Source organism: Artibeus jamaicensis, unplaced genomic scaffold (assembly GCF_021234435.1).
Source record: "Artibeus jamaicensis isolate MK-2021 breed Jamaican fruit bat unplaced genomic scaffold, CSHL_Jam_final contig_76, whole genome shotgun sequence".
NCBI classification, from domain to species: Eukaryota; Metazoa; Chordata; class Mammalia; order Chiroptera; family Phyllostomidae; genus Artibeus; species Artibeus jamaicensis.
This window is the reverse complement of record NW_026521954.1, coordinates 13,282,868-13,296,294: the sequence shown is the minus strand read 5'-3', so window position 1 is coordinate 13,296,294 and position 13,427 is coordinate 13,282,868. Positions and strand designations below refer to the sequence as shown.

Here is a 13,427-nt window from a genome sequence, read left to right as displayed (position 1 = left end):
TGAACTGCTTTTAGTTAGAAAGCTTTCATTTCAGCCACCCTATGTGGTCCTTTAGGTCTCTGAGTTAGTAAGGCTGTCACGCAGGCCTCCCTGAACTTGTCAAGTTCATAATGTGGCCCCTTTTCTCCCACAATTCTGTGCCACACTAGTACAAATGAGACAACAAAGCAATGTTTTCATTAGAGAATGGGGAAGGCAAGGACCCAGGGTGGGTAAAGCCAAAATGGTAAAAACAAAAGGCTGGGAACCCTGTGTTAACACAGCTCTTGTCCTATGGCCACTATGGATCATTCCAGTGACAACCCTGCCCCCCACTCCCACCAACACACATGAGGCACTACTAAGGCCACATAAAACTATTTGCTATTTCCTGGCTACATCTGGAACTCCACGCCCATGCTGTTTCCTGTGCTGTAATTAATACCTTCTGGGAAATTCATCCTCTTCTGTGAAGGCTTTCTAATGTGCGGGCAGTTACTCGTATGTCCCACAACACTGGCTGTGTACCTCTAATGTGTTGTGTGAGGGTTCACATTCAGGATGTTTCAGGAAAATCCAGATACTCCGTTATTGCCACACCAAGATGTCAACACCTGAACATGCATTTCATGAATAAAAAGGCAAATTTATTCGCACCTTAGAAATGAGGAACATCAAGCCCCTCTCTGAAAAGGAGCAAGGTCAGCATCAAGAGTTAAGGACAGTGGCACAAAACAGTGCCTGGAATATGTGCTGCTGAATGAATCTGTCTACCTCTACTTGTATCACCTACTCCCCAGGAGGCTAGATCCAGATAGAGAGCAAGACGATGGGGCTTGCGAAAGTGGGTGTGCTGCTCCTCTCCCCTTTGAATAGTAAAAGAAGTGAAAGGTAGACGGCTTTCTACCATGGATTTTAAGTTCAAGAATCACAGGCTAATACCGTCACATTCTCTTAACCCAATCATAAGCTTCGGGTACTTCTGAACATTTAAATGTGTCCTGTATAAAGAAGCCTCAGATGGGTTCTGGTTTCTGTGTTGGCCAGGCTGACCTGTGAGCCTTGTAGGGCAGAGCCCATGTCCCATGCATTTGTGTGGCCCAGATTTTTTCACATGGTAGATGCTCCAACAGCTATAGGATAAATCCCAGATGAGCCCACAGCCCTCACTTATTTTGGTGGAGCTACTGTTAATAATTTGTGAGGCTTAAATGGGATAAAGGATCAAGATATTTGCCCACATCGGAGGTTTTAGAGGAGGGACCTTCCACCTTGGCTGCAAATTGGAAACACCTAGTTTTAATGAATACTGGGTACCATTCCGTATTCTCTTTTAATGCTCTGGGGTACTGCTTGGGCGGGGGAGGGGTGGGGGGCGTGTAAAACTGTCTCCAGGATGTTACTGAGCGACCCGGACTGAGAACACCAGTTCAGAAACTGCAGGAGCCTTCAGCTGATTCGGACCTAAAGTTTGCGTTCCTTTTCGTTTCCCTTCGTCCTCAAGGCCTCAACCTGTGAGTGTCCATTCACCAACAAGGAATTTCCTTAAAAAAAGACTAGATCTACGGGCGCACACAATGGCTTATACAGCCTTTGCCCATAAACGGGCAACGCGCCCCACCCCAGGCGCCCCGCATCCAGGTCCAGCCCCCACCGCGCGTCCCCGGGCTCCCAACGCCCGTGCACCCCCACCCGCCCCTCGCCGCTCTCCGCTCTCCAGGTCCGAGCTCGCAGAGCATCTGGCGCGCCCCACGCGCCCCGTCCCGCGCCCACGCCGCCCTCTTCCTCTCGCGAGGACGGCCGGGCGCCGGAAGTGCCCCGAGCGCGCGGCGGCGGGGCCGAGCGGAGTGAGGCCCGGGCGTGCAAAGGAGAGGCCCGGGCGTGCAGCGGCGGGGAGAGGCAGAGGCCGCCCGGGCCGCCTCGGCAGCCGAGGAGAGCCAGGTACCGCCGCGGGCCGGCCTTTCCGGCGTGGGCCCGAGGAGGGGGCGGCGCGGGCGCGGGGTCGGGGTCTCCTGCGGGCCTCCGACTGAGCTGTCGTTGCAGAGTCGCCCCCATGTTGCGTTTTCCGACCTGTTTCCCGTCCTTCCGGGTGGTGGGAGAGAAGCAGCTGCCGCAGGAGATCATCTTCTTCGTCTGGTCGCCCAAGCGGGATCTCATCGCTTTGGCCAACACCGCGGGCGAGGTGAGTGAGCGAGTTGCAGACTGCCCCGGCCTCAGTTTCCCCTTCTGCGGACTGGGCGGGCCACTGTCTACCCCGCCCCTCCCTCCCTGGTCCGTTCTGAACTTCACGTGAAAGTATAAAGGACCACGTACGGGAAAGATAATTTATATGCCCTTTTTACGTATTTTCTGGTAAAAACAAGTTTTCACACAACCACGCAATCCTGCATCCCCGTCTGTTTTAGTCATTTATTTGTTAAGTGAGCTTTTTAGAAGTTCATCATGTGTCAGTCCTGAGCTAGATGTCGTAGTAGGTCCACAGACTCTGCCTGAAGTTTGCTTGCAGTTTAGTAGCAGAAAAAGTTGAGTTATTGTCCAACTTCAGCTGCAAATATTCATGCGTGTACCTGCCATAGAGGATGTGTTCAAGCATCTATATCATGTTGTCCAAGTTTCGTATTTTGTGTTGGATGCCACCACCCATGATAAATGCCTTTAAAACTAGGGATTGATGTTTCGCTGGATTCCTGATGGGATGTGCGTGAGCGCTGACAGTGAGCATTTTTAGATTGAAATATATTAGGAGCTTCATCCTGGTTGTAGCTAACTTGTTGCGGGGAGCAAACTGTTGCCTGGCAGCCATTTTGTAAGGAAACCTTCGTCTGGGCATGTTTCCTCCTTTGGCCCTTTTGCAGGCTTCCTGAGAGCTACCTGGCCAGCTTGGAGACTGGTGGTAAGGAAAACTTAGCAACCTCAGGCTGTTTTGCTGTGTTGCCCGGGCTGCCCTCATTGCCAGGCTACTGATGTCTCTTTCTCAAGGATTTCCATGAAAGCTAGTCTCCCTCCTCTGCCAGGATGCTTTGGAACTTTGTCGTTGCTGTAGAGAAGTGCAGATAGTACAACCTCAGAAGTAGAGGGGAAGGGAGATTTTAGGGGTGCAAGTGCTATCAGATGGATAGATGTAATAGTGGGCACTTGTTTCGCCCATTGTCTCGATGAGAAGGAAGGGCACTGTCAGGAGTGAGGGTGGAGAAGAAAACATTGAATGTCTGAGGGGCTTGGAAAAGCTGACAAGGCAAGTCGACCAGGGGAACCTAATGGGATCGCTGGTCATTATTGAAAGCTGCACCAATTAATGGTCTTGTGGTTTGAGGGAAAGCAGTGAGCACGATTGCATGTCTCTGCTGTTCTTTTTGACTACATGGGTGCAGACATGGTTGGATTTAACCGGGGTTGTTTTGCAAGTCTGACAAAGGAAGAGAAATGCAAGGGAGTTGAAGTATATGCAATGTGATTGTAATGATGAACCTTGGGTTCTAATGAGTAAGTGGGGAAGGGAGGGCACGTGTGGGGTGAGGGGCAACGAATAGGTGATAGAATCAATGGATTGTATGTCTTGGTGAGGCTGAAGAATCCAAGTGTGTTGAAGTAGAGATAAGCTGGAAAGATAGAGGCTGTGATGGAAAGTATCAGGTTTGACACTGAGATTGTGGCAACATTTGTAGTTGTCGGAAATGACAAGGTCAAGGGGGTGGCCCTGGGAGTGACTGAGGTGAGGGAGAAGATGTGATCATGGGACCACAGGCAGTGGAGAACTGAGAAGCTCTTGAAGTTACTAAGAATGACGATGAGTAGTGTTAGAAAGCAACCGTGAGCCAGGCAGGAGTGTATACCTTCTGGGAAAGAGGGGAGTGGCCTTAGGGTCTTTAGAGGACTGCAGTTAAAGAGGGTTAGTGTGCAACATGGTCTGATTGCATAAGTTTCAAAGTTGGAGGATTTAGAAAAATCATCAAGAAATGGCATTGAACATCGAGGACAAACCCTACCTCATCCCCTAGCCCAGTAATAGTCCAGGGGATGTGAGGTGCCAAATGGCCACCGCCTGAGAATCCTGCAGGGAAGCAGTTCCGCCTTTTCTTCCTTATTTCCAATGGTGGTTTGTTTGCATAGAGGATGGGACAGGGACAGTCTTTACTTTCGAAGTATAAGAAACCCTGGGACATCATCTTGACCCTCCAAGGTAGGAATTTACTCGTGTGGAAATAGAAAGTTAGAATGGCTCAATGACTTGCCCAAGATCCAAGGCCAGTGGCTGAAGTTAGATCCACATCCACATGGTCTGATTCCAAGTCTGCTGTTACTTAATCTGTCACCTGTACCTTTCCAGTGCTGTTCGTGCTCTTCCTTTGTTTTTTGGTCAGTGTGTTTGGACAGCCTTACTTCTTTTCGAAATGTAAGTTCTCTGTTGACATAAAAGATAGGAAAACGTATAGGGTACAGGGTTAAAGTAGACCTGTTTCACTTATTTTGAAAATACTGAAGTTCACCCTTTGAAAATACCTTAAGTTCATTCAGACACTATTGTCTTCTAATTTCTTCTGATAGCTAAATATTATACTTGAGATGGTTTAAAATTTTTCATAGCGGGGATCTAGGTTTACTTTATTTTTGGAAATGGATTTTTGTTTTCTGCCATTATATCTGTTTTGTCCTAGGTTTTACTTCATCGACTTGCAAGTTTTCATCGAGTCTGGAGTTTTCCACCAAATGAAAATACAGGAAAGGAAGTAACCTGTCTGGCTTGGAGACCAGATGGCAAACGTAATGATTTTTATTATTCACAAAGAGTACTCTTTAAAGAAAGCTTATTTCTGGAATTTATTGTTCTCATTATATACTAGAATTTTAAATACCAGTTCGGGAATTTTATTTTTTAGAATGCTTTAAAGCATTTTCATAGAATTCAGATTAACTCTGCCATCTCATTTCTGGGCAAAGGTATCTCCAAAATAAAACTTGACCTCTGCGTGAAGATAACTGTAAAATGAAATCTGGTGGGATTCACAAAATACTTTGGTTTTGCTCCTTTCGCTGTCTTGTCCTACACAACTTGGCCCAAACGTCACCTGCCACTCCCTAGTTAGTTCAGTGCCAGTGTGACTCTTTTATCCCAAAAATGTATCTTGGCATTACATGTATGATTTAGGGCCCCAGCTGGTGTGGCTCAGTCATCCTGCAAACCGAAAGGTCACAGGTTTCATTCCTGGTCAGGGCATATTTCCGGGTTGTGGGTTCGGCCCCCAGTCGGTGTCTGCAGAAGGCAGGCAGCTGATATTTCTCTCTCACATCCATGTCTCTCTCCTTCTCCATCTCCCTCCCTTCCCCTCTCTCCCTTTAAAAAAAAATGTATGGCTGATAAGTAAGTTCTCTGCGCGTATGCTTGCCTCACCTGAAGGACTATCAGCTCTGACCTCATTTCTTCCATTCTGTATGATTTTTCTGCTGGCGCCCTTTATTTTGTAGCTTGTTATGTTGTAGAAGGTTATGGCCCTGATGACTGAACTCTCCTCTTCCATGTGTTGCTTTTACATTGACAGTGTTATTTGAACTATTGTACCCATACAACCAGTACAGTAAAATGCTGTAAACTGGAGCTTAAAGTTCATCTATATCACTGATGCTTTAAGAAACTAAGCCATTCTTGTAAAATGTTATGTACTCTTCATTGCTTAATTTTTTCCTAGGTAAATATAAGTACATAAAAATGCCCTGAAAACCTATCACTTACGGATAACTATTTTTATCTGTACTCATTCAGCTCATCTCTTGTGTCATCTTTTATATTTTTCTAACATGTACATGTAAAATTAGAGAACCTTTTGCCCTGGCTGGTGTAGCTCAGTGGATTGAGCACCGTCTGCGAACCAAAGGGTTGCTAGTTCACACCAGGTCCCCAGTGGGGGCCATGTGAGAGGCAACCATACACTGATGGTTCTCTAACTCCCTCCCTTTCCTTGTCTAAAAAAAAATTAAAATAAAATAAAATTAGAGAGCTTTTGTAAGTAACATCTTGATATCTTGCAGTATTCATCCCAAAATATCAGTATCTCAAAAATAAATCATGAAAGTCAGTATGCTAAAATGTACTTAAGTAGATATTTTTATCATTAAAAAATGTCTTGTGTTTTAGACACTAAAAAGGATTTTGTTAGATATTGGGGTTTTTTCAAGACTGCTTTAAATTGTGTTGAAGAGGAGGAAGTCTGGATTACCTCACACCTCGAGGAGCTGTGTCTATTTATAATCAGTACACAGCGAAATGCGTAGCCCACCAGTTAGAATATCTTAAATCTGATCTGCTAGGAAGATGTTAATGACTGAAGCAGAGAAACTGTACCCGGTACTTATTCACAGTGGTGGCCTTCTTTTTCATTCAGGGTCAGAAAGAAAAGAAAGGTATAAAAAACTTCCTGAGAACCAAGCAGATGGAATTGCTTCTTGCCTTTTAAGCATGTTTATGGGGCCAGTATGTCTTGGTGATTCAGTTATTGTTAGTCTGCGGAGACCTGGTTCCGTTTTCTGCCTGGCAGCTGGGTTCCAGTCTGGAGGCTTTGATGTGTGAGATGCTCAGTATAGTGCGCTGGAGGGTAGCAGATTACTCAGGAAAGTTTGGGCATTTTAAAGGAAGCTTAGATAACAGCACGGGTCTGTGCAGAGATACCTTTTAGGTTTTAAAATGCTATTTAACGGAAGGATTTTTAGGTTTAATGATTTCTGTGATCGCAATGTATTTAAACTAGTGAAACTGAACAAGAAGTGAAATGCCCATTTATTTTTCTCGAATGTACACTAATTTATTCTGATGGTATGTTCTTGTTTTAGTTTTGGCCTTTGCTCTTGCCGACACCAAGAAGATTGTTTTGTGCGATGTGGAGAAGCCCGAAAGCTTGCACTCCTTCTGCGTGGAGGCCCCGGTGTCCTGCATGCACTGGATGGAGGTGACCGCGGAGAGCAGGTAGCGCACCGCACAGGCGCCGCTCACAAAGGGCCGCGCTCCCGAAACCCGCACTGTGTGAGACGGGCACTTCGGTGTCTGTACGCTGAGTGTGTGTGCGTTGCTTTTAACTCTTGTTCTTAAGTTTATCAAGGTAAAGGGATTTGGAGGAACAAGTATGAAGGACACGGGGACAATAACTAAGGGGGTGAAAATGGGAGGGAGGTGGGGAGCATGGGGTGGGGTGGGCTGGGATGGGAGAAATAGACGGAAAGCGGTACTTGAAAAATAATTAAATGAAAAAATAAATTTTAAAACAAATAAATAAGTAAATAAAAATTCACTGAATTGTAAAAAAAGAAAGATAAAGATTTTTTAAATCCTCGGTTAGATTATTTTTTCTTCTGAAAAAAAAATCTGTCTTTTTAATGGAACAGTGATATCTGAGTGGCCAGGGTTTTTCTTTGTAGTTACTTTTGTAGTTTATGTCATTGGTTTATGCTTTCAAGGAATTAATCAAAGTTACTGGTTTGCAAATTGAGGTTCTGTTTTTCTTTTCACCGTGTATTTTGTCTAAAGCTTTGATTTTTTTTTTTGTGCCTTAGTAAATATGCTTAGTGTACGAAAAGTGCTAAATGGAGCATTCTGTTTTGATGCTGCAAAGGTTACTTTTTGTGTCTGTGGTCCCGGTAGTTTCCTATTTTATTAAAATAACTTTGCCTCAGTCTTTGTAGTCAAGTAATCTACCAGGTTTGCAGTAAAGATGCCCTGAAGGATCCGTGGGTTAGGTAATACTGAAAATAAAAGTGTCTTTTTTGAGTAAATGTGATCATTTCCTTTCCACCAGCTTTTCCTTTCTAATTAAGTTTTAAATGAATGTCAAATGAATTTGTCAAATCTGAATATTAATTGACAGCTCTCCTGGGGGCGGTGCTGAATGGGATTGGATAACAAGGATCTAGCCTGGGGTTCGAAATTCACTGCACGTGAAGCAGTGATTAATCAGTCCATCATCAAGTAATCAAGAGTTGCAAATGGTCATGTGGGTTTGTAGAAGGTTAAAGGAGCAGAGTATAGTGTGTAATTTCTGTCCCTGTCAGTTTGCTGCTAAGTATATTTCTAACACACTTTTTACATACAGTTTAGAAACGTTTTGTGGAGATTTCAGGGTCTATTGGGACACCTAGTTTGTGTTAAAGTAGGGAAAAACCACTTCCCAAGTCATCACTTTTTTACCTCCTCTCTCATTTATTTCCAGCCTTATTTGGAGGTAGAATTGAGAGGAAAAGGGGGGGGGGTAAATAAGACTATTTCAAAATGCATCGTCTCATATATCTGCTGGGTTGGCAAATCTTCCAATGTGTGTCGGCCACAGAACTCATAAAAAGAAAATAAACTCAGTGATAAAATAATTGTTCTTTTAAATTACTCTTGTGCTCAGGTTTAGTGACAGTTCTTAGATGAGAGTTAAGAAATCAAATTCTCAGTATCTAATGCTGAATACGTGCAAGTGTATTTCATATGCTGAGATCATTGTTTTCTGCTATTGGTTCCACTAAATGTAAAGTGGGTAGGCTGGGTTTTTTACAGAAATAAACCCTTTTTATAAATGAAAAAGCTACAAATTTTCTACTCTTCTCTTTCTTGTTTTTGGGTGTTACGACTATTACATGGTAAAGTATGTGTGGCATCTGTTTACTTGGCAAGATCCAACGTGTAAAACCGGGCATTTAAACAGTAGCCTTGTATTTAAATGGAAAGAGAGGTAAAACCTTTAGCGTTTTTATAATGCTCATATTTTTTTCTCTTTAGTGTTCTGACATCCTTTTATAATGCTGAAGATGAATCAAATCTTCTCTTACCTAAACTACCTACATTACCAAAAAAGTAAGTGTCAGAGTTTAATTCCATTGGAATTAATCTTGCAGATTTCTCTTTACTTTTAACACTGGCAATTTTCTCATTTGTTTTAAAAAAATATGTTTCTGTTGAGTACATTTTACCCCAGTATCTGTTTTTCTCTAGTTACAGCAACACCTCAAAAATATTTAGGTAAGATATGCCTTTTTTTGTCTTCCAGTAAAATAATCTTTCATTAATCTGAAGTGTGTAGTTGAAAAGTAACCCAATTTGCTTTTATATTTTAGTGAAGAAAATTCTGATGAAATTATCAAGCTTCTGGGAGATGTCAGGTAAATTTTCCAGCATCTTAAATAACAAGTCTAATTTGTTAAAGTTAATATTTGGTATTTGAGGCAGTTTTCAGAGTTTCAAGGGCAGTTCCTTTATTTGTCATATTATTTTATTGCTAACAAATACCTCTGAACAATACACAGACATTAATGTCTAGTATTTACTTATTTTTGTTATATGGTCTTTGATTGTATCAAGCTTAGTATTATAATGTACCTTTGTTTATTTTGATAAGAAGTAAAGGAGGATGGAAGTCCTAAAAGTTTCTAAAATTTAAATTGAACTATTCAAGGTCTCTAAGCCCATTTAATACACTTAGCATCAGAGTTGTGATAAAACTTACGGTGCTTTGTATTAGTTGGGAAAAGGATTGTTTGTTACTGAGAGTATATAAATACAATCATTAAAATACTATATACTCACTTTACTGTAAGCTGATGTTTCTTAGGCCGGAGAAAATCGATGTTGTTCTTTTGAGAAGATAGTTAGAATAAGGCTGATGTGATTGAGTGCGGAGGGTTTGTGGGTTGTTCGGTGCTCCTCTCGCCGCTGGGGGAGCTTCAGCAGGCAGATTGTGGGAGAGCAGGGACGGTCTGTAGCTCGGTGAAGGAGCTCCGTCTCCACTGGTGCCCTCAGCTTGTTGCATTATTTTTAATTAGGCTTAATATTCTCGTCCTTGGAGGCAGCTCTGGTTTTATTGAACTTTATGCTTATGGAATGTTCAAAATTGCTCGAGTCACAGGGGTAAGTTTTCCTTTAATACTTTCTACATCGTTTATCTTAGAATATAGCAACTGACTTGTGAAAGAAGACTAAAACACTTTTTCCCTCTCAGTTTCAGTTATTGGAATTACTTGTTCTTAAATGTTAAGAAGATAATTTTCTTGCTCTTATTAAAGAGTGTTAGGATGTGTGCGAAGATCTGGAACTATTCATAGATTTAGTCGAGTTTTTCTTTTTAACAAAAAGGCTGATAGGATACACTTGATTATGGTTTAATGTTCTCGCCTTGCGGTGGGTAAGGGCTGCAGTTCGTGGTAGGAGTGTGAGGAAGGCCATTGGAGCCATCCTCTGCCCAGTACTGAGTCTCCCAGGGTTGCCATGGTTGCCAAGTCTCTGTCTTCTCCATGGCTTTTTTCCCCCTTCATAGCTCAATCATCTTATTTTCTCTAGATGGTAGAAAATACTGTAGACACTGTGGAATATGTTTGTTCTCTCACATGTGACTCAGGGCCCTGGATATGGGTCTATGTGTGTCCGTGTGTCCATGCCCTTCCTTGTCCTTGCATCTAGGCGGAGGCACCTTCATTGGCTGGCTGCACGTGCGTGGCAGGACCCAGGCGACCAGTGTCTGCTTTTTGGCCCTCTGTGGGCCTTTGCGTCCTGCATCGTAAGCAGATGCAGTGTAGCAGTAGTACTAAACACACTGGGGGTTTGACTGTCTTACAGATTGTTGGTACTTGTCTCGCATTGTGTTTATCAAGTGATTTGAAATCGTTATCCGTGGTCACAGAAGTGTCTGCCTCTGGTGCTGCCGAAGTTTCATACTTTCAGGTGAGTATCGAAACCTGATAGTAAAGAGTAAGCATATTTTTTAAAGGTTTTTTAAGTCTATATCATCCTAGTGGTTATTACAGCAAAAAGCAAAACACTGGCTTGGGGCTTTTAAATCTTAACCTGCGGAATCTTATTGTAATGAATGCTTTATTCTTATTCCTGGGGCCCAGTATAGTTTTCACAAAAATAGTGTTTTGATGGTCAGTTAAGGGCCTTACTAATTGGTTGCTATACCAATTCATCTTTGTACCATGTTTTCTTAGGGCTCTACCCTTAATAACATAGTAAAAGCTACTATTTGCCGGGTACTGAGGGGTTCAGTGTAGTTCACTTGAATCTTCATGGCAACCTAATAGTAGGTATCATCCCCGTTTTATAGGTGAGTTAGTGGGCACACAGAGAGACCGGGCAGCCTGCATGGTGTTGCAGAATTGGAAGGGGTGCTGGGCAGTCTGGCTCTGGAGTCGCTGCTCGCTAACCGACATGTTGCCTCTCGTGGTATACATTGTGGAGGCCAACTAGGGCTGGAGGAGGATTTTGATTATAACCTTGCTTTCAAGAAAATCTCCCCCAGGTTTTCATCTCAGATAGCCCGCCACTTAGCTTACGTACACATTACCTCTCAAACAGAAGTAGGACAAGAGAGAGGCTGTGTGTGATGGCTGTGAGCCTCCCAGCATGCCTTGTATTCAGAGCGTCAGAAAACTTCTGGAAACAGCTGTTAAAATTTGCTCTTCCTCTTAAGGTTCTGTGAAAATAGGGTTTGCATTTGGTGCTATACCAAAATGATTCACTATTTCTTTGAAGTTTGTAATAGAAATTTTTTTAATAACAGCTTTATTGAGATATAACTTACATAATCAGTTTGTATCGGTTTATCAATAGCCTTTCATTTCCTTAAAATTTTGTATGTATCTTTATGATGATTTTTTTAATTCTTCATAGTAGTGTTACAAAACAGATTATTACAGTTATTCCGGCTACGTAGAAGGGATTGCTAATTTAAGGTGGGTGCGCTGTTAATCACAGCGGATTAGAAAATCCCGAATTTCCGTTCTGTTAGTCTCCACGCTGTTATGCTCAGAAGGAGAGATGGGGTGTTTCCCATGACGTGGAGTTAGACCTCGGCTCTTTTTGAACTGGGGACGGCTCAAAAAGAGCCGCTTGAATGTAGGGACGGCTCTATTCATTTTCAAAAAGCTTTAGTCGAGGTGTAATTGGCATGTAACTTTAGTTCCAGGAGCACATCGTAATGATACGACGTCCGTGCACACAGCGGAATGATCACCCTGTCACCGGCTGTGCTCACCGTGCTGTGCACAAGCCACGTGATTTTTTCATTTTATAACTGCACATTTGCACCAGGGAGGGACTGATTTAGCCTTTAAAAGAACTAAGTGTAAAAAAGGTAGAGGGACTAGGAAGTGCAAATTGGCCATTAAAAAATGGTTACCAGGCTGTACAGTGCAGTGTAGTGAGTGTAGGCAGTGACAGTGCAGTGAGTGTGTGTCTGTCAGCGGCACTCGGCTTATTGGGGCGGTCACTTCACTTCCACGTTACACAAGTAACGTCTAATTATGCTGTACACCTGGAAGTGATGTAATACTGAATGTCAGCTGTAATTAAAAATGTTTTAAAATTGAAGCGTGTCTGATTGTGACTCACTTTATTATTTTGATTTTACAGCTTGAAACCAATCTGTTGTACTCTTTCTTACCCGAAGTAACTCGGATGGCCAGAAAGTTTACTCACATTTCAGCTCTTTTACAGGTATTTATTTATAGCTTGTTTTATGTGAGTACTAGGTTTCTAATGTTCTAGAAATAAAAAACTTGACCGTTTTATTTCGTAAAGCTAACTCTTTGTGGCAAAGGTGTGTAATCTGGTAGATGATTATATAATGCCCATTAAAGCAAGAAAAAGAAATTTAGTTGATAACCTTCTCTCACCCATCTCTATTTCTCTGCCCAAAAAAAGAAAAATTAACTTAAATCTTTTAAAATATTCCCACAAATTATATCTTGGAATTTTAGAAAGTATTATGGAAAACAGCCATCTTATCAGTTAGCTCTTGTGCTTAATAAACCCATCCCAAATTAGCTCCTGATTCCGTAGGTTGGTGTCTGGGTGGACAGTTTGGGCCGGGCTCAGAGGGAAGATTCTGTCGATCAGAACCAGGTTCAGCTCATCTCGGCAGGCTCGGTCGTGCATGAGGAGTCAGCTGGCTGCTCTGATGTCCCTTCGCTGTGATGCTCTGTCCAGTCCCCACATCCTCGTCTCCCCGTGGGCTAACCCAGGCTTGTTCACGAAGGGGAGGCGCAGGTGTCCTGGACACTCACAGTGTGAGTGGCCTTACACTCACAGTGTCCCGTCTGCTTTGTGCTGGTCCCACAAGGGACAAGTTCAGCCCAGATTAAGGACTAGGCAAACCCTCTTTGTGTCTGGACAGAGGAGCTACCTGGAATGGTGGTCTTCCCCGCCCCGCCGCCCCCTGTCTGCTGCAGTTACTAATTTACTTGATGGCAAAGCCTTCTGGAGACCAGAATCTCTTTAATGGTCCTGTTTGAAAATTGAGTGACTGACTAAACCAGCATTTTGACAGTTTGTGAACATAAAACATACCTGTAAAAAGCTGGAGGATAAAGTGTTTACTGGATAAAAACTTAATTTAAGGATGTTTGATAGTTAAGTGATTATCAAGTGTTAGCTATGGTCTTTTTTTACTCACATGTAACTAAGTTAGAAGTGGTTGAAAGTAAATTCT

The 13,427-nt window shown here is 42.9% G+C and overlaps 1 protein-coding gene across 1 annotated transcript in view; it reads left to right on the top strand.

Annotated features, from left to right (window-relative positions):
- The first annotated feature begins 1,685 nt into the window (after positions 1 to 1,685).
- ANAPC4 (anaphase promoting complex subunit 4) overlaps positions 1,686 to 13,427 on the top strand; it is a 33,143-nt gene continuing 21,401 nt past the window's right edge. The window contains exons 1-10 of the mRNA XM_053672425.1: positions 1,686 to 1,920; positions 2,023 to 2,161; positions 4,635 to 4,740; positions 6,802 to 6,934; positions 8,726 to 8,800; positions 8,939 to 8,965; positions 9,061 to 9,105; positions 9,766 to 9,850; positions 10,556 to 10,660; positions 12,350 to 12,433. Coding sequence (XP_053528400.1) covers positions 2,033 to 2,161; positions 4,635 to 4,740; positions 6,802 to 6,934; positions 8,726 to 8,800; positions 8,939 to 8,965; positions 9,061 to 9,105; positions 9,766 to 9,850; positions 10,556 to 10,660; positions 12,350 to 12,433 — 789 coding nt within the window. The 5' untranslated portion in view covers positions 1,686 to 1,920; positions 2,023 to 2,032. The remainder of the gene's footprint in view (positions 1,921 to 2,022; positions 2,162 to 4,634; positions 4,741 to 6,801; positions 6,935 to 8,725; positions 8,801 to 8,938; positions 8,966 to 9,060; positions 9,106 to 9,765; positions 9,851 to 10,555; positions 10,661 to 12,349; positions 12,434 to 13,427) is intronic.